General features: G+C 39.5%; 1 protein-coding gene and 1 long non-coding RNA gene across 2 annotated transcripts; one reads left to right on the top strand and one right to left on the bottom strand.

The window, feature by feature from the left end:
- The first annotated feature begins 1314 nt into the window (after window positions 1-1314).
- Window positions 1315-17902, top strand: dmgdh (dimethylglycine dehydrogenase). The gene is made up of 16 exons (XM_003458580.5): window positions 1315-1575; window positions 1879-2047; window positions 3710-3808; window positions 3897-4061; window positions 5309-5513; window positions 9114-9362; window positions 9450-9648; window positions 9945-10114; window positions 10220-10373; window positions 12675-12840; window positions 12972-13102; window positions 14047-14264; window positions 15374-15531; window positions 16845-16904; window positions 16988-17122; window positions 17220-17902. The coding sequence occupies exons 1-16, from the start codon at window positions 1454-1456 to the stop codon at window positions 17430-17432; spliced, it is 2613 nt and encodes an 870-aa protein (XP_003458628.1). The 5' UTR covers window positions 1315-1453; the 3' UTR covers window positions 17433-17902.
- Window positions 1879-7236, bottom strand: LOC102076053 (uncharacterized). Its single transcript, XR_002062656.2, has 3 exons — window positions 7055-7236; window positions 5879-5984; window positions 1879-2085 (listed from the first exon to the last, which is right to left on the bottom strand). It is a non-coding gene; the product is annotated as an uncharacterized LOC102076053 (long non-coding RNA).
- Window positions 17903-18639: the final 737 nt, after the last annotated feature.

Here is an 18639-nt window from a genome sequence, read left to right as displayed (position 1 = left end):
CTTCATTATTTGAATAAATAAACCTTTGAATTTTTATATTTCAATTGCGTTTTACTGAGAATTACTACTTCATGTTTATGAGAGTCAATGATCTTTACTCTGTATTTGTTCCATACAGGCTCATAAGTACAACAGTGTCTGCACATGAATTTTTAACTGATCAAGTCCTGTTTCTAGTCCATGTTTGAGTTAATAATTAGTCCAGCAACGGTGGTGCTGTTCCTTTGTTGTTGTTATTTTGCAATTGTTTGTGTAAAATTATATATTTTTCCTCCACATGCATTTGCGTAGTCTCTGGCTTTTCTTTTTTCTGAGCTTAACTATTACATGCACAACACGAATCAGTACTGTAGTGAATATCCTTTCTTCATTTCTGTGTTTATATAAAGCAGTTATCAGCACCCAGTTCTAACCTGCTGCAGCTGTCCTGCTTGGGTTAAAGGCTCAAGGGCTACTCAGAGATAAATGCTTCTGAATGGATTGTTCAAACTGGATCTGACAGACATTTGTGAGTCGATTCTATTGACACAAGAAAACTGGTGATACAAACAACTGGTGCAAGGCTTTCTGTGAAAAACAGTGTTACTGCACTGCACTATGAATCAAGAAGTTATACATATTTTTGTATGTTTTATATCTCCCTAGAATCAGTAGCATTATAAGCATAATTTCTGCATGGCATGTTTTTGTGGCTCAAAGCGCTGCTGTCGTTATGGCAGACCACAGGACTCTGTCACATTCTGTCAAATCAACTCAGCCAATAGTTTGGGGGGTTTTTTGGTTTTGTTTTTTTCTAATTTTTGAAAATAGGAACCCTGATGTCGTGGAGCAATTAAACCCCATTTTGGACCCCCAGACCATGACCATTAATCACCTTTTCTGCAGAGCTTATGTAACCTGTGATTCCTGTTGTCTTCCTGTTCATAAAATAAACACATGGCACTGCTACATTTTTTAGATGTTGCTGAAACAAACTGATCAAATGCTCACTTTTTTTTAAGTTTCATTAGTTTTTGTGCTAAATAGACATCCCTGTATAAATATAAAAAGCAGTCCTGCAACATTTTTAACACCTACAAAAACTCAGTGTGTGTGTTCAGAAACCAGTTACTGCAAAAACAAATACAGACTCTTACAGAATGTTAATGAGGGTTTGCTCTGACAGCACATTAGTTTAACCCTCAACAAAGTTTTTTTTCTTCTTTCTTCCTTTTTTTTTTTTTTTTTTTTTTTTATCAGCCTAGCTGACCTACATTTGAAGTCTCAGCACACAAAGCGTTAACTGCGTTAAACCTTCGTCCTGACTTGGTTCGCGAACTGTGGGCGTGCCAAAGCGGCTGTCAGTGCAAAAGTGGGATATTTGTACACGACAGTACAGGGACTCCGAGAGAGGGGGGCTGGTCATGCTTTGGGGCATTGGTAGTTTTTTAAACATCAGTACTATTACTCAGTCATGGCTCGGATATTAAACCTCATCAGAGTTCAGTTGCGCAGAGATTTAGCCTCGTGTCGAGGCGTCGCTGGGCAGCCTCTGAGAACCATCAGCTGCACCTCAAGAAAACAAGCAGAGGAGAGGTGAGACAGTTTAGTTTGAATCATTTTTAAGGATTCTTCTCATGCAGCCAGTTATGGTCAGGGTAACGATCACAAATGAGGCTTTAAAAATGCCATGAAAGTGATCGATTTGTGCAGCAAAACTTAACGTGATATGCAAGCTTCACACAAAACTTGCACTTAACACACTTAAGTCTTATCTGACCTTAAAGTCTCAACTTGCTGACCTCAGTACATCATTATAAAGCTACATTTGTAATCTGTGCATGTTGCATGGCGATGTAGTTTGTTTACCTGCAGTTAAATTGCTTCCTGTCCTGGCAGTGATGCATCTTCAGTTTTGGGAAAGCGGTGGAAGGACACTGCAGAAACTGTCATCATTGGTGGAGGGTGTGTGGGCGTCAGCATGGCCTATCACCTGGCCAAAGCTGGGATGAAGGATGTGGTGCTGCTTGAGAAGACTGAGCTGACAGCTGGATCTACCTGGCATGCTGTAAGTCTACAAAACTGGGCCAAAGACCCTACAGGGATCTACAGGGTCATGAATGTGAAACCAGAGAAAGGCCAGGGTCACACAGTATCCTTGCAGCACCTTTTATTTCCATGTTGCTTTGCGACCATTATTAACTTCATTAACAATGAAAGGACCAAAGCCCAAAGTCAATAAACCACTGCTCCCATTAAACTTGAATTTTACATCAGTTATATAAAGAAATCTTTACATTTGCTTCATTTCCTTGAGTTGAATTGTAATCTGACAGTTGGAGTTTTGCATAAGACAGAGAAACTAGCAAATGGTCAAAAATAAGAGACTGGAAAGAGGGTATATTTGGTATTTGCGCTTGGAAAATGAGAAACTTTTTTTTTTTTCAAATTGCCTTTAGTTTTATATTCTCTGAATGATCTTTCTTAGCTTAATACTTAAGAAAAATTTAATAAAATGACTCAATTTTGGGTCTTGGGTCAGTGATGTGATGTGGTGTAATGATAAGCATAAAATGTCTCCAGAACAATTTGAGGGCACTAAGCCTTTAATACTGCTAGAAAATTAAAGTTTGGCTCTTCCTTGACAGTGAAAGTGTTTAGAGCCAGTACTGGCTGTCATCCAGTTGTTACTCCCTTTCCACTGAGAGCAACTGTTAAGTTTTCAAGGTACTTGAGGTCCTGATCCTCTTGCTCCTTACACTCCATGTTATTCATTTACAAAAACGCAACACCCCTATACTATTAATAGACATTTCACATGTCAGAGGGGAAACTTGCTCTTCACTTACTCGCCTCATTGGATGGGATGGGATGGGATGGGATGGGATGGGAGAGGGGGTTGGGGGGCTAGAGCCTATCCCAATGGACACTGGGTGAGGAAGTAGGGTAGCTGCTGGAGGAAACGGTTTACAAATACTGACTTATAATTGCCAACCAATATATGTAATTCCAATCAGAATCAGAATACTTTATTGATCCCTAGGGGAAATTATGTTGGTTACAGTGCTCCAGTACAAACAGTAACAAAAACAGACAATACAAGAAGTAAGAAATAGCACAATATATACAATATATACATATATATAAGTCACTTACTAATAAATTTCTGAATAAGAAAGAAGAGCATGTGCAAAAAGTGTGTAGCTATAGCACTATACTGTGTGTTAGGTGGATGAGTTGTACAGGGAGGTGGCCACAGGCAGGAATGATTTCCTGTGCCGTTCAGTGCTGCTTTTTGGTAATCTCAGTCTCTCACTGAACGTGCTCCTGTGGCTAGCCAGCATGTCATGGATTGGGTTGGAGGAATTATCCAACATTGTCTTTATCCTGGATAACATTTGCCTCTCCATCACCACCCTAAGAGAGTCCAGCTCCATCCCCACAACATTGCTGGCCTTGCGGATCAGTTTATTGAGTCTGTTAGCATCAGCAACCTTCAGGACTTCTTTTTTAATGCTTAGTTGTGGTATAATGAAGAGCGGTATTAGGGGTTCAGATGATGTATATTGCTATATTGCTTTAAGGAGTATTTTAGTGTTTTGGCTCATTGATTTTTTGCTGCCCCCAAGTGGCCAAAAAGCAGTTTTTGCAGCTTTAAGTTGGAATATGTAAAAGCCGTATCTTGGTGGGTGTATTTTCCAATCATTTTAATGGTGTGTTCGTATTTCAGGCTGGCTTGACAACATATTACCATCCAGGCATCAACCTCAAGAAAATCCACTATGACAGCATAAAATTATATGAGACCCTGGAGGCTGAAACTGGACAGGTGAGGTACTTTGCTTAGCTTTCGTAGCTTTTACAAGCATAACTGTATGTGTATATTTGTATACCTTTTATATTGACTTTCTCTGCAGGCAGTGGGCTTGCACCAGCCTGGCAGCATTCGTATTGCTTCAACACCAATTCGAGTGGATGAAATGAAGTACCAGATGACTCGCACACACTGGCATGTGACAGAACAGTACCTCATCGGACCAGAAAAAATCCAAGAACTCTTCCCTCTGCTTAATATGGATAAGGTCTGTATGCCCTTGTGGATTAGTCACATTAATGACTTCTGATAGCAAGAAGTCATTAATTCGATTGTTGTCAAACTTGTTCCTGCTCAATCTTTTTATTGTCTTGAAACAGACATTAGAAACTGTGAAGAGGTACAGTGTTTATCTGAATCTTGACAGATGTGTTTTTGGTATTCAGGTGATTGTTGTCAGGTGTGTGGGCCAAGGGCGGGAGCCCACAGTGAGCTCCGCCCAGGCAGAGAGGGAGAGAGAGAGAGAGAGAGAGAGAACCGAAACAGCAAATGTAGCCTTGTGGGGCCGGCCGGGCAGGCACGGAGACCATGACACAAACTATGTGGCATTTCTAAATGACTCTCTGCATCTTTTATTTGTAGCATGGTTTTGTAAACAAACTAGTTCCATCTAGTTCAGACATTTCAGACAATCATGTCAGTATTTATGTATCACTGATCTATTTCTGTATATCTATTTTTAATTATTAAATTAGGTTCGTAGACCCTACAAAAATAGAGAGAAAACCCCAACAGTAAGATGAGCAAACACTTGGTGACAGTGGGAAGGAAAAACTCCCTTTTAACAGAAAGAAACCTCTGGCTCGGGGAAGGCCAGCCATCTGTCATGACCGGTTGGGGGTAATCAAAATCGAGAAATATGTAAAAAATTATTACTTTATATAAGTTTTAAACATGAGTAGAAATTTTGCTGAAATATGGATGAGCTATTAAATTTCAAAATGAATTTAGAAATAATTTTATTATTATTTAGTTGCTGAAACATGTCATTATATGTTCCTGGTTTTGTGCTCTTGGCTCTGTCCAAAGTTCACAGTTTAGCATTAGAGCCAAAGCAAAACATCTTGACGAGTGTCGTAAAGTTGGGCTTTAAAGTTGACCTGATCCAGCGCTCCTCAAATTTATCAAACACAGTTATGATAAGGGAATAATTAGTTGATCTAATATTAGGTTATTTGGTATGACATCAGCTTAGAAAGGTAAAACCCACAAATCTCTTAAGTTAAAAGACCCAAAGAATGAGACATTTGTTGAAATGTTGTTGACCCCCCGTCTCTGCTTATGTGCTTAGAATCGTTGATATTATGTGTAGTTATTGAAAGCTTTAAGTATCTAAGCGTATTTCACTGTTACCAATACATCTTCATGGAGCTGCTTGATCAGCTCAGTATTAAGTTTATTATTATTGGATCACCATTTTGAATTTGTTGTGTGAAGGTTTCTGTTTAATCTTAGGTGTTGGCAGGTCTTTACACCCCAGGAGACGGCCACATCGACCCTTACTCTCTGACTATGGCTCTGGCTGCTGGAGCTCGTATGTATGGTGCCCAAATTTATAATAATGCCCCCGTGACGATCCTCAAGCCAACATCTGATGGCAAGTGGGACGTGCAGACCTCTCATGGAACAATTCGGGCAAACCGCATTGTCAACACAGCAGGTGAATATTCATAATCTCTATACACATTTATTCAAAAGATAATAGGGGCGGTGATCCTGATAGTTTAGATGACAACACTATATCCATGCAGATGATGTAAGGAAAAGTACAAGGGAATAAGTGCAGTCCAAAACGCACATGTGACTACGTTCAAGTCCAGATTTTTCCAAGTTTCTTCAAATATAGAAACTTGAATAGTTTTTGTTTCATTTGTTTCTTTTTTGTGGGAAAAGGATAGATCTTGGATTTCAGAGCACAGTAAAACATCTTATCTATCAATAGATACTCTGGTAGGTGACCTTTGCCCACCCAGAACACTGGCTGAAAAGTTTAGAAAACAGTTTTTGGTCTGAACCGGGTCATACCAGTTCTTGGGGGATTTTGTTGGCTGCGACTCCTTGCTGCTGTTGCCTGTTTTTCTGGCAGAAGTTCAAGAATGTGCTTCACTCTCTTTCTCCTGTCTGTGCTCCCCTGTGGAGTCATGCATTTCATTAGTCACCCTTTTTTAATGTAATGCAAAAACTTAGAAACAAATGGCAAATGAAACAGCGACTATAGTCAAAAAACCACCTCCGAGTTTCAAAGATATGCATGGTTTAAAATGAACAAACTGTCCATAGAAACAAAACTATGTCTGTGCATGTGTTTTGGAGCACACACAAAGGCGTAAAGAAGCTGAAAATAGCAAATACTTAGCAGCAGAGCAAATGTTTTACTGCTTCATTCACATTTTCTTCCTTTCATATTTTCTTTACTCTGGTTGAATCCAGTTATGTTGAGGCCTTGCTGGCATTTCGCTATCACTGTAACAGCCAATCGACTTAGGGCAACAGGTCAGATTTCATCCAATCTTGAAGCAGCAGCACATGTAATCCTCCTCCTGCTCCTGACATGCAGTTCTAAGCCTTTCACAGCTGCGCTGCTGCTCCTTGTTGCATGCAGGGACCTTGGGTTTGTGGTTTAGCTTTAACAACTTTAAATTCATTCGATTAATATAGTTTTTTGTGGTTCTTGAGTTACTTCTGCTTCATGGGCAGTCTCACATAGCGTGGCAAAAAACACCTTTACATTCTCAAACTCTGTGCTTCTACAGTAAACATCTGTTTGTTGAAAACATCTCACAGTTGAAAGTGTGGTCTGCAGTACAGCCTGTAAGTCCTCTTCCTATCGAAGAATCCTCCTTACCAAAGAGGGGCTCAGTTGAAGCCAAAGCTCGTAATTGCCATGTGAACCTAATGTACGAGGCAATCGTTTGATTATCTTCAGTGTTTTTTAACTGTTTCTGTCTGAAGTGCTAGAGTCTGTTCATCATGTAAAATATGTGTGTACAGGCTGGTTTGGTTCTACATTATTGACTTGGAATTTCATGTGATGTTTCAATGATTTTTGCATTTATTCATCTGCTTCCCCATTGCATAACCTTTGATCAGTTATTAATAAAAACTGTTTCTAATACTTCACTAGTTATCATTTTTAGCTCTTACTTAATCGTTAGTCTTAAAAACTATTTATTAGCTTTAAATCAGAAACTTGTAGCTCACCATTTCATTTCCTTGTCCATCCTTGTTATAGCAGATTGCATGACGAAATAGTGTAAGTGTATGGCCAAACTAGCAAAGTTAAAACCTTGCTTTAGTTCATTGAGGTTTAAGCATTTGTTTTTGCACCACTCACTTAAGGTCCCGCCCACAGCATTTCAGTCAGGCTAGAGTTTTGACTTTGATTGGGCCATTGCAGCAACTTGATTATTTTCTTTTTCAGTCATTCTGTTGCAGATTTTCTTATGTGCTTGGGATCACTGTCTTGTTGTATGACATAAATTTCAGCCAAGCACTAGCTGTTGGACAGATTGCCTCATGTTTGACTGTAGAAACTGCAACATGCAGAAGAATTCATGGTCGACTCAGGGACTGCAAGGTGCCCTGAATCCCTGAATCTTCCAGACCAGCAAAATGCCAAAACTATATACATTGTTCACACTTTCTAATGATCTATAAATTAAGTGCATTTTTAGCAGCACCTGGCTGCTACTTGCCCTCTGAATTCCTGTGAAAGCAGTAAGTGTGATTTGGCAGTTTTGCATTATGTTATCCTTTATATTTAGCTAATTATATAAACTATAATCCATCACTTCTGGATATCTCTTCTGATCATTCAGTGCCTCACATTGTAACATATAAACTGGGTTAAGCATTTTTTGATTTGAATCGTTGAAGTATTACTTCTGGCTAACTTGAATAAACTGGGTTTCTTCAAAGTTGTTTTATGCATACCACAGTTGACTAGGAGTACCCACTGAACTAGACGTATTCTGAGCATGTGGCAAACAGCTGTTTCAGCCTCTGATTTTACAGTCAATTGGTCTGACTATTATAATTCTCAGAGAAACAATTTAGCAGAATTTTTTTTGTTTGGCTTCTTTACTCTTAAAGTATACATTGAATAATGTAGAGCTGTGAACCCTGAGGGTAACTTCTGATTCAAGTCTGGTGTCTTCTCTCATGTGATTTTTATAGTGTGACTTGTATTTCTGTTTGAGATCCTCAGATTTTATTCTTTTTTTTTGCTTGTAATGCTCATACATTAGATTAGCGATAGGGCTCTTAAACTAGTTCCTCGTGGTTTCTATTGAAGGAGCAGTCAGTGTTTTCACTTCTGAAATTCTATTAGAAATCCAGCTTGCATCAGTACTAGCACACCTTGCCTCCTTTTACCTTGGTGGCATATTTTCAAAAATTGACCTCAGAGGTCAGTGCTCACATTGTAGCATCACATAGTTGGTGTAGATTTGAAAGCTGCACATCCTTTATACGAATTTCCCATTCTACCACATCCCATTGTTCTATTAGATTGAGATCTGGTGACTATGGAGTACAATGAAATCATTGTCATGTTCAAGAAACCAGTTAGAGATGGACTTTCAGCCTTGTGACCTTGTGTGTTATCCTGCTGAAAGCAGCCATCAGAAGATGGGTACAAATGTGATCATGATGGGATAGATGTGATCAGCAGCAATACTCAGGTAGACTGTGCCATTAAAAAATGCTTATTTGGTACCAAAGTGCCAAATGTGTGCCAAGGAAATATTCCATGAACCATTACACCACCACTAGCATCAACCATTGGTTGATATAAAGCAGGATACATCCTTGTTTTCATGTTGTTTATGCAAAATTCAGATCTTACCCTCCAAATGTTGCAGCACTTCTATTGTTGTGGCAGCCAGACTCCTCCTGCTGCTGTAGCTCATGTGCTTCAGGTTTAGACATAATGAGCATTCAGAGCTGCTCTTCTGCATATCTTGGTTGTAACAAATCATTATTTGACTTGCTGTTACCTTCTTATCAGCTCGAAGCACTCGGGCCATTTTTCTTTAATCTTTGGCATGAACATGGGATTTTCACCCAAAGAACTGTTGCTCACTAGATATTCTTTCTTTTCTGGATTATTGTCTGTAAACCCTAAAGATGGTTGTGTTAAGAAGACAGTTCTAAACAAATATTTGTCAAAGGTGCATTTAGAGATCGAGAGCGAGCCAACACTATCTGTTGGCTGACTTCACCTCTTCAGCTGAATTGACTGCATCTAATTTGTTTTCAGGTTTCTGGGCCCGGGAGGTTGGCAAGATGATTGGGTTTGAACACCCTACTATTCCAGTGCATCACCAGTACGTTGTGACAGCAACAATACCGGAGGTGAAGGCTCTGAAGAAGGAGTTGGCGGTCATCAGGGACCTGGAGGCGTCTTATTACCTGCGTCAGGAAAGAGATGGCCTGCTGTTTGGCCCCTATGAGAAGATGGAAAAGATGGTTTTACAGGACTCCTGGGTGAGAGATGGAGTACCACCAGGTCTGTCTGCCACAAGAGATTTTTGAATCCAAATATTTCTACAAAGTTTTCATCTTCCTGTGCATGACTGTTTCTATCTGCCCGCAGGTTTTGGTAAGGAGCTGTTTGAGTCTGACTTGGACAGGATAATGGAGCATGTTGAAAAGGCCATGGAGATGGTCCCTGTACTAAAGAAAGCTGATATCATTAACATTGTTTCTGGACCAATCACATACACTCCTGACCTCCTGCCTATGGTTGGACCACACTGTGGAGTTCGCAACTACTGGACAGCGATTGGCTTTGGGTGTGTGTTTTGTCAGGTGTTGCTGAACCGTTTCTGGCTAAAATACTGCTAAGAGGTGAAAGACAGAAAAAATAGCTGATCTAGTATGAGTCATTGATTTGGCTAGCATTACAACATGCAGTTGGAGTTGCATCTCAACTATATGTAACTTACAAATGTGATGCACATATTTTTAGATGCAGTGTGACTTAAACCTCTAGAAGACTTTGATTTTCTTTGAAAAGCTTTATTTTTTTTCTTAAAATCCATCAAAGCCAATCCATAATACTTAAAGCTCGGATTTAATATTTGTTCAGGTATGGTATTATTCATGCTGGTGGCATTGGCAAGTTCCTGAGTGAATGGATCATGAACGGAGAACCTCCATACGACCTGATCGAATGCGACCCCAACCGCTATGGCAAGTGGACTGATGTACCCTTCATGTGTGCCAAAGCTCGAGAATCCTATGGCTTCAACAATGTGGGTAAGAAGAACATGGGTCAGCGGCACAGCATTTGTGGAACAGAGCCTTCTATTATATTGTTACTAAAAGCCTGCTGTGTCCTCCTCATGCTGTTGGTCACTGCAGTTGGTTACCCCAAGGAGGAGCGTTTTGCTGGCCGACCAACCTGCCGAACTAGTGGTGTTTATGAGCTGCTGAAAGACAAAGGATCTATGGGCTTTCATGCTGGCTGGGAGCAACCTCACTGGTTCTACAAACCTGGAGACGACATTGGATACAAGTAAGGTTTCTCTGTAATTTTCTAACAGTGTCTTTTTTTTATGGAAAATCTGAATGCTAATTTTTTCCACTTGAATCCACTGTGCATTACAGCACCACATCCACCACCCTTCAAGCTCTTTCAGTTATTACAGGTACAAGTTCGCCTGAGATCATCTAACAGGCTTTCTGATGATATTAGCACAAGAGGACCATTTAAATTCCCCACTGAAATTGAACAGCTGCTACTGTTCAAGAACACATGGAGCAGATGAACAAGTCTCTTTTACAAACCCACATGTTCACATGTTGAGCCTTTGGGTTGTCCAAACCTCAAACATATCCAGTTGGCCTTCTTGGCAGTTGCATATTTGGTTCTTTCTGGGACATAGTTATTTTAGTTTGTATGGAAGCTAAAAGCTGTGGTTATAATCTTGCAAAACAATTACTGTCTTCCAATGCAACTTTCCGCTAGCTAGTTTTGCACAATAAAATATTTATTTTTAGCCATGCTAACAGCAGTGTTGGTCAGTACTTCCTCCATTCGGGTCCAGACTGAATATCTCAAATAGTTGGACAGACATTTTTTATAGGCACTCTGGGTAATCTCATGATATCTCATGTAGAGCCTGACCGATCAGCCAGTTGATCCGAGCAGTCGGATCAGCTATAACATGGGAGTCTTTTAAAACATTATCTCTTTATCTGAATTGAGTGTAAATGAGTAAATGGATAACTACACATGAGAAATGTTATGGAAAAAATATCAGCCTGTATATTGGAATACTCAGTCTTTAAAAGACCAAATATTGGTACTGGTATGAGTTTGTTTTGCTCAGGCTCTGTTCTCTAGTGTCAGCATGAGGTTATCATCAGTGATGGGGGGTCGGGTTCTGTTTTGGACAACATTTTGGACAACTTCTCTGATTTCATCCATACTTCCACCCATTTATTTTCTTTAACACTTATCCAGTGGAGTGTAGTAGGGAGGTCAAAGATGTCACATGTCAAGACCATCTCAGCCTTTCCCTTCTAACTTTGTCTCCAAATTGCTTAACCTGAGCTTTCCTGATGATATATTCATTTCTAATGCTGTCGATCCTGGTCACTCCCAATGAAAATCTGAGCATCTTCAACTCCACCTGTGTCCACCTGTGTGCCCCCGTGCTCCACTCTTATATGTCACCCTATGTTCTTCCCTCTTCTTGAAACATACTCACTGCAGCTATTTCCATCCTTTTTGCAAAATCCACCACCATCCATATTCAACCACTACCCTTCCACATTTCTTTCCTGACGCCTACCCAGCACCTCATGCTCTCTGTTCCTGGCACCTACATGTCCAGTGAATCTCTTGTCAGTCTCTCCTCCATGGGAACACTCTACCACTAAATCCAACTTACTCCAGAATTCCTGTTTCTCTTCCAACTATCCAACCTTTGGGGCATAAACACATTCAACATTACCCCTTTGATTTCTAGTTTCAAACTCATGATCCTGTCTTGCACTCTCTTCACCTTTACAACCCTATTCACATAATCTAACTTCAAAATTATCCCTACTTCATTTCTCTTCCCATCCATGTTAGAAAAGTTTGAATCCACCTCCAATGCTTCTGGCCTTGCTTCCCTTCCCCATAGTCCCCAGTCTTCATTTTCTCCATCATATCAGCCAGCTCTCTCTTTACCAGTCATAGTCCCTCCATTTAAAGTACTTACTCTGTCTGCCACACTCCTGCATTTCCTTCTCTTTCGCTGCCTCCAAACATGCCTTCCCCCTTTCCTTCTCTTTTATCTTCAGCCAACAGTAGCACAGTTTCCGCCGGCACCCTGTTGGCCAACAGCACTGCATGTGATTGTTGTTAAATTGGGCCTCAATCCATCCACTATGGTTTGATCTGCCAATGATTTACCATTGGATGCCCTTCTTGATGGAACCATCTCATTTATCCAGTCTTGGGGACAGCACTGTGTTGGCTTGTATCAATTCTAACTAGAACCGCTTAAAAAGATTGTTGAATTTGCTCCAAAATAAGCTTTGAACATTTTTTATGCAATAGCAATGGATAGTGTTGCTTTGTTTGATGTTACAGAATGCAGTGCCTGCACAGGTGTTGGCATGTCTGCAAAACTTTAAAACTTTTATCAGTGTTTTCTCTTTGTTTTCTGGTCTTGTTAATATTTCATTCCCATTGGAACAATATTCACTCAGTGCACTGCCCTTTTACAGTGAACTTATAACACTTTCAAATAGAAAAAGTAATAAAATAAGGAAATCACTGGTCAATAAAATACAGAGTTAACTGATTTTGTGTTGTGCTCAGACCCAGCTTCCAACGCACCAACTGGTTTGGACCAGTTGGAAGAGAGTGTAAGCTGGTGATGGAGAAGGTGGGAGTAATAGACCTGACACCTTTTGGCAAGTTCATAGTAAAGGGGAAGGACTCACACAAGCTTCTGGATCGCCTCTTTGCCAACACCATGCCCAAGGTAGAAGACTTAATGTAAACTGTTCAGCTCATAAAAGTGATGATTGTGTTGGTCACATATCCAGTGCGCAGTACTGATACACAAACAGTCCTGACCACACAGCTTTCTCAAACTCCATAACCTGTTTTCAGGTGGGCATGACCAACATCAGCCACATGCTGACACCCTCTGGGAAAGTATACGCTGAGGTTACCATCACCCAGCTGGCACTAGGAGAGTTTCTGCTTGTCACAGGTTCCGGTTCGGAGCTGCACGACCTCAGGTGAAATGCATCAAACCCTTTAAACTTGTGCTATCTCACTCAAATTCAGCCATAGATAATTTAGCAGCAATAATTGTCCTGAATAGTTTCTTTAAATAAAAAATAAAAATTAAATTAAAAAGAATATTTTAAAACATTATGTCTTCATGCAGCTTCAGTGAACCTGGGCTCAATAGATTTTCCAGGCTGGGTTCCTTATTACAGTCTTACTTAGAGAAATAAGGTGTTTTGTTGCATAGTACAGAAAAACACAGAGCTCTATGTTAAGGTAGATACTTTAGATTTTTTCCAAGTTTGTGTTTTTCTTTCAGTTCGCTTTGGGTCGAAATACACCAATACCCATGAATCTCAGTTACTGAAGTGAGTTGCCCAGATGGGATTTAATATTGAAAATGAGTTAACTAATTAGCTCATCAAATAAAAATAACTCTGAAACTCTTTAAATTAATCCCCCAGGAGTTTTGCATCATACTAAAAGTTTTCATGCAGTATTTTTATGCAGTGTGGCAGAACTGAATCAGTGCCGCATATCTAAAACTCCACACACATATTGATTTAGACTACATTTCAATATCTCAGTCCCTGCACAGTGCTCCTACTGTTAGCAGTTAAGCAAACACTGTTTTGCTCTCTGTCCTGCGCCCATGTCAAGCTGTGCTAGCTTGCTGTCAGTTTTGTACTGCAGAAACTTAAAACCTATCGGCAGCTGTTAACACAACGCCCCTCGAGCTCCTCCAATCATGAGGCAGAATCATAAACCATTTATTTTCATTCCTTCACTGTAATCAACTCTCTACCACAGTTTAAAAAAAGGCTATGAAGTTTTTTTTTATGCCATGTAGCGACATCTAGTGGTAATTCACATATTTGCAAAGCCCATAAAATTTGTCTAGTCTATAAATGTACTAACGGCTCTTTGCTTTGTGGATTTGCACTTGCTACAGGTGGATAGAAACTGAAGTTGCACAAGGTGGATATGACGTTGACATTACAAATGTGACAGAAGACATAGGTGTGCTGGGCATTGCCGGACCAAACTCTCGCAAAGTTCTCCAGAAACTGACAAATGAGGATATGAGTGAAGCTGGATTTAAGTTTCTCCACTGCAAGTCCATCCAGCTTGCCGGCAAGCCTGTCCGTGCCATCAGGATCTCCTACACCGGTAGTGCAAGGCAGTTCATTTATTGCGTCTTGCAATGCAACTCTCCCTAGCTAGCTTTGCACAATAATATATATTTTTAGCCATGCCTAACAGCAGTGTTGGTCAGTGCTTCCTCCATACTGGTCCAGACCGAATATTTCAAATAGTGAAAAGAGTGAAATTTTCTACAGGCACTCTAGGTGATCCCCTGACATCTCATCTTTTGTGTCTAAACACAAAAGATAAGAAATTCAAAAACATCAGTTTAGTGAATATAAAAAAATACGGAGGCTCATTTATCCCAAGAAAAGAAAACTCCACATGGATTTCAAGATACTTAGAATTATGAGATACCGAGTGAACATTTTTCACTTACTTTGACAAAAATGCAAGATTCTAATAAAATACTAAGTCAAATAATAAGTCATTATTATCTTTCAGGGGAAAAAGAACAGTGTCAAGTATTAAATATAAAATCAATATTATGAATTACTCAGACAAACCTATACCAAAACAAAAATTCTGACTTAATAACTCAAACTTTAGCCTAATTTTTAAAATAAAATGCAAACTATGACTTATTACGAACAAAGTTTAGACATCAATTAAATATTATGACTTGCTAATGCAAAATTCTGAAATATTCATTAAGAGATTTTAGATGCAAACTCAATACGAGGACTTATTATTTTTTGTAATAATAATAATAATAATTATTATTAGTAGTAGTAAAATTATGATAAGTCAAAATGATGGTTATTGGGTTAAAAGTAGAATTATGAGTTACTGAGATGTTTTATTTAAGAAAAATGTGAGATGTTAAATAAAAATTTGAATTTACTCATTCAAAATTATGCAGAAACCAAACCAAAATCTTTCTTCAACTATTTCAGCTACTTTAATTTTCATGTGCCTAGATTTTTATTTCATTAATTTTCATTTTATTTTTATAAAACATGTACACTCCATGGTCTCAGTTCACGGTCTATGGATATTTTATCTTTTACAGTGTGCAGTCTTATAGTTTAGAGTTTATGACTGCCCTCATTCTTTTGTCTTTTCCTTTCAGTGACATAGTTTTCAGTGCTGAGTATCGACATGCTCTGAGGTGTAAGTGTGTTTGTGTGTAGGTGAGCTTGGCTGGGAGCTGTACATTGACCAGAAGGACATGGCAGCTGTGTACCTGGCCATGGTGGAAGCAGGAAAAGACGAGGGCATTGACAATTTCGGCACCTATGCCATGGCCTCGCTCCGACTGGAGAAGGGCTTCAGAGGCTGGGGAGCTGAGGTACATACATATATGCATGAAGAAGAAAAAAAAAGTACTTGTTTAAATGTGAAGCAGCATATTACGCAGTAACAGGGAGACAGAGGAAATGAAAACGTCACCTCTTGATAGCTGCGTCTTCCACAAAATCAGCTTCAGCAGGAAACTTTGAGTGTCATATTGCAACTTTTTATAACAATTTTGAATACGTTTCTTGAAAGTATTCAACTGGTATAAAATATGCATCGCAAAAAAGCAAGTCCTTGCAGCCATTCTGCATCCTGTAATTCTGCTGTGAATCAAAGAGGCTTCGGTGTGGTAAGGCAGGCCACGCGTGATGCTTTCTTCAGTATGAAGGCTGTCAAACTGTCGGGGATTCAGATCTTTGGCTGGGATGAAAATTACAGTTCACAAAACCTCACTCATGAATTCATCCACTTTTAAGGACAAAACGGCAACACAAACAAACTACTTGTTGTGACAAAATTCAAGAGAAAAATACAGGCTGCAAATGGAGGGATGCATTTTTTGGACTTTTCATAATGTTTTGGACGACAGCTGTCTTTTTTTGAAGTCAGGAGGGTGCTGCATCACCATCCAGGCTGATTCAAAAAACACAAATCTTGTGGTTTTTCTCCACGATCTGTCTCATAGTGGTACTTTAATATTATATTCCATCAGCGATGAAAACACCAAACACACAGCTTCCCTTTTAGCCCAGTGGAAAAACTATGAACTATGGTCCATTTTTTTCTCGCCAAACCCCAAACTGTGTCAATTTCTTCCTTTTCTGATAAAGATATTTTCAAAAGAGGCCTCAAATAAACAGCAGCATATGCTTCACAGTCTAACTTGTAGTGTTTATATTAGAATATCAGCCTTTGGCCTTGATACTGTCATTAGGAGAGTGTGAAACCCAGTGGACCTATCAGGAATAGCATTGTATTGGAAGGGTTAGGGTTTTCACACTTTGCAAAGCCATCATGAGGGCTGGATTTCATTGTTCACTGGGGCCTTGGGTCATAAGATTGAAACCCCTGGATTAGAGGAACATCTGCAAAGCAATGGAGATGAAAGAAAGATGTCTTTGTGTGACTTTGGAAAAGAATCTAAATCTTACAGAGTTGAATTTTTGAGAGAGATGATGTTTCTTCTCTTATCTTTTTCACCTAGTCTGTATATGGTATACACTCCAAACACCTTTTATTAGACCCGTGAAGTTGCATTTCACTGTTTTTAATTTACAACAAATGACACAATTATATTGGTGAAAATTTTACTTTATAAAGTACAGCTTATGACTTTTTTTTTTTTATTATTTTTGATCTTTACAGATGAACTGTGACACTAACCCTCTGGAGGCAGGACTGGATTATTTTATTAAACTAAACAAGGTAACGTTGTTTCCTGCATGCACTCATATTCCAGTTTCAGTCATGCATTTCCTCTTTAACTGTTTGTGTCTGTGGTCCTGCAGCCTGCTGACTTCATCGGCAAAGCAGCTCTCCAGGAGATCAAAGCCAAGGGCCTGAAAAGGAAGCTGTCCTACATTGCTGTGAACACAGATGATATCGACCCCGAAGGCAACGAGACTGTCTGGTACAATGGCAAGGTTAGCGACAACAGAAGATCAAAACTTAATTTCCAATTTAGTTTAAAGATCTGATGATCATTCACACGACGCTGATGTCCCTTGACCTTCTCTTCAGGTGGTTGGCAACACAACCTCTGGAGCCTACAGCTACAGCAGCCAGCAGAGCCTGGCATTCGCTTATCTACCTCTGGAATTAAGCACTTTGGGCCAGAAGGTGGAAGTGGAACTGCTTGGGAAGAAGTACCCCGCCAACATCATCCAAGAGCCCTTAATCCACACTGAGCCCACGCGGACCCGGCTGCAGAAGAAAGCTCAGAGCAAAGCATAAACACAGGCCGTCCTCTCATCAGTTTCCCACCAGTGAATGAAGAACAATCTTGCTGTGAACAAGAGTCAGGGTGGTTCACATCCTGAGTTGCTTGTGTTCACGTCTGTGGCCAGTTCAGGACAACTTTATCCTGTTTTCTTACAAGGAACAAGTCTGAAACAGGCGTGCGAAAGCTCAGCACAGTCTTATAAACTGGGGTGTTCCTGCACCACAGTGTCTTGCATTGTTGACAGAGTAATTTCATTTTTGTAATTTCATGAATGGTTGTCAAATGTTTACGCATCAGCTGTTGTCTCTCTTATGAAGAAGAACTCATTTTCAGATTGAATGGTGCCCAAATAAGTCTTGACTTTTGTGCTTAAAAAAAGATCAGTGTTTGCAAAGCTGTACAAAGATTTAACCAAATGTGTTTTCTGTAAGTATAATTAAATGGATATACATTGATAATTAAAGCACTCACTGTGTTCCCACTCCTTCCCTCTTCCATTTAGTAGTTTACACAGTCAGCCGTGTATACTAACATTGTATTACTGCATACTTTTAAGTATATAAAAATAAAAGTACATCATAGTGAAGCATGTAAAATAAAATCATGATAATAATAGATTTTTAAATAGTAGCTCCATAGCGAAGTGGTTTACGCATCTGAACAACAAGTGAAAGACCCCGGGTTTGATCTGAGGAAAAGACACTGATACCTTCTGGGTTGCGTCAGGAGAGGCATCCAGTGTAAAAACTGCCAACTCGAACATGTTGTGGTGACCCCTTGTGACAGATGAGCACCAAAAAGTAGCTTCTAATAGATAATTATAGTCCTATACCTGATATAAACTAATGCCAAATAATGGTTGATTTACTGCTAGTTAATAAACACAATGCAAATGCAGTACAAATTGTAAATTCAGCAGGAATTGAAAAACAAAACAAAAAATGGGTATGTAGTTCTACAATCAAATAATCAACATTTAATATATTTCTACAGTGAAGTGGAACAGAGAAAATATATGAAATATATTTAGAAACTTGCTCTTAGAAACCACTTACAAAACACACAATTATTTACAAGTCACAATTATCAGACAGGAACAACTAATATATACAAAATAAATGTCCATCCATTCTCTGCTTTTCCTTTTTCGGGGGGTCGCCAGTCTGTCGCAGGGCTAACACGTAGGAACAGACAACCATTCTCACTCACATTCACACC

Source organism: Oreochromis niloticus, linkage group LG7 (assembly GCF_001858045.2).
Source record: "Oreochromis niloticus isolate F11D_XX linkage group LG7, O_niloticus_UMD_NMBU, whole genome shotgun sequence".
Lineage (NCBI taxonomy): Eukaryota > Metazoa > Chordata > Actinopteri > Cichliformes > Cichlidae > Oreochromis > Oreochromis niloticus.
The sequence above is the reverse complement of the archived record's forward strand: the minus strand, read 5'-3'. Positions and strand labels throughout refer to the sequence as shown.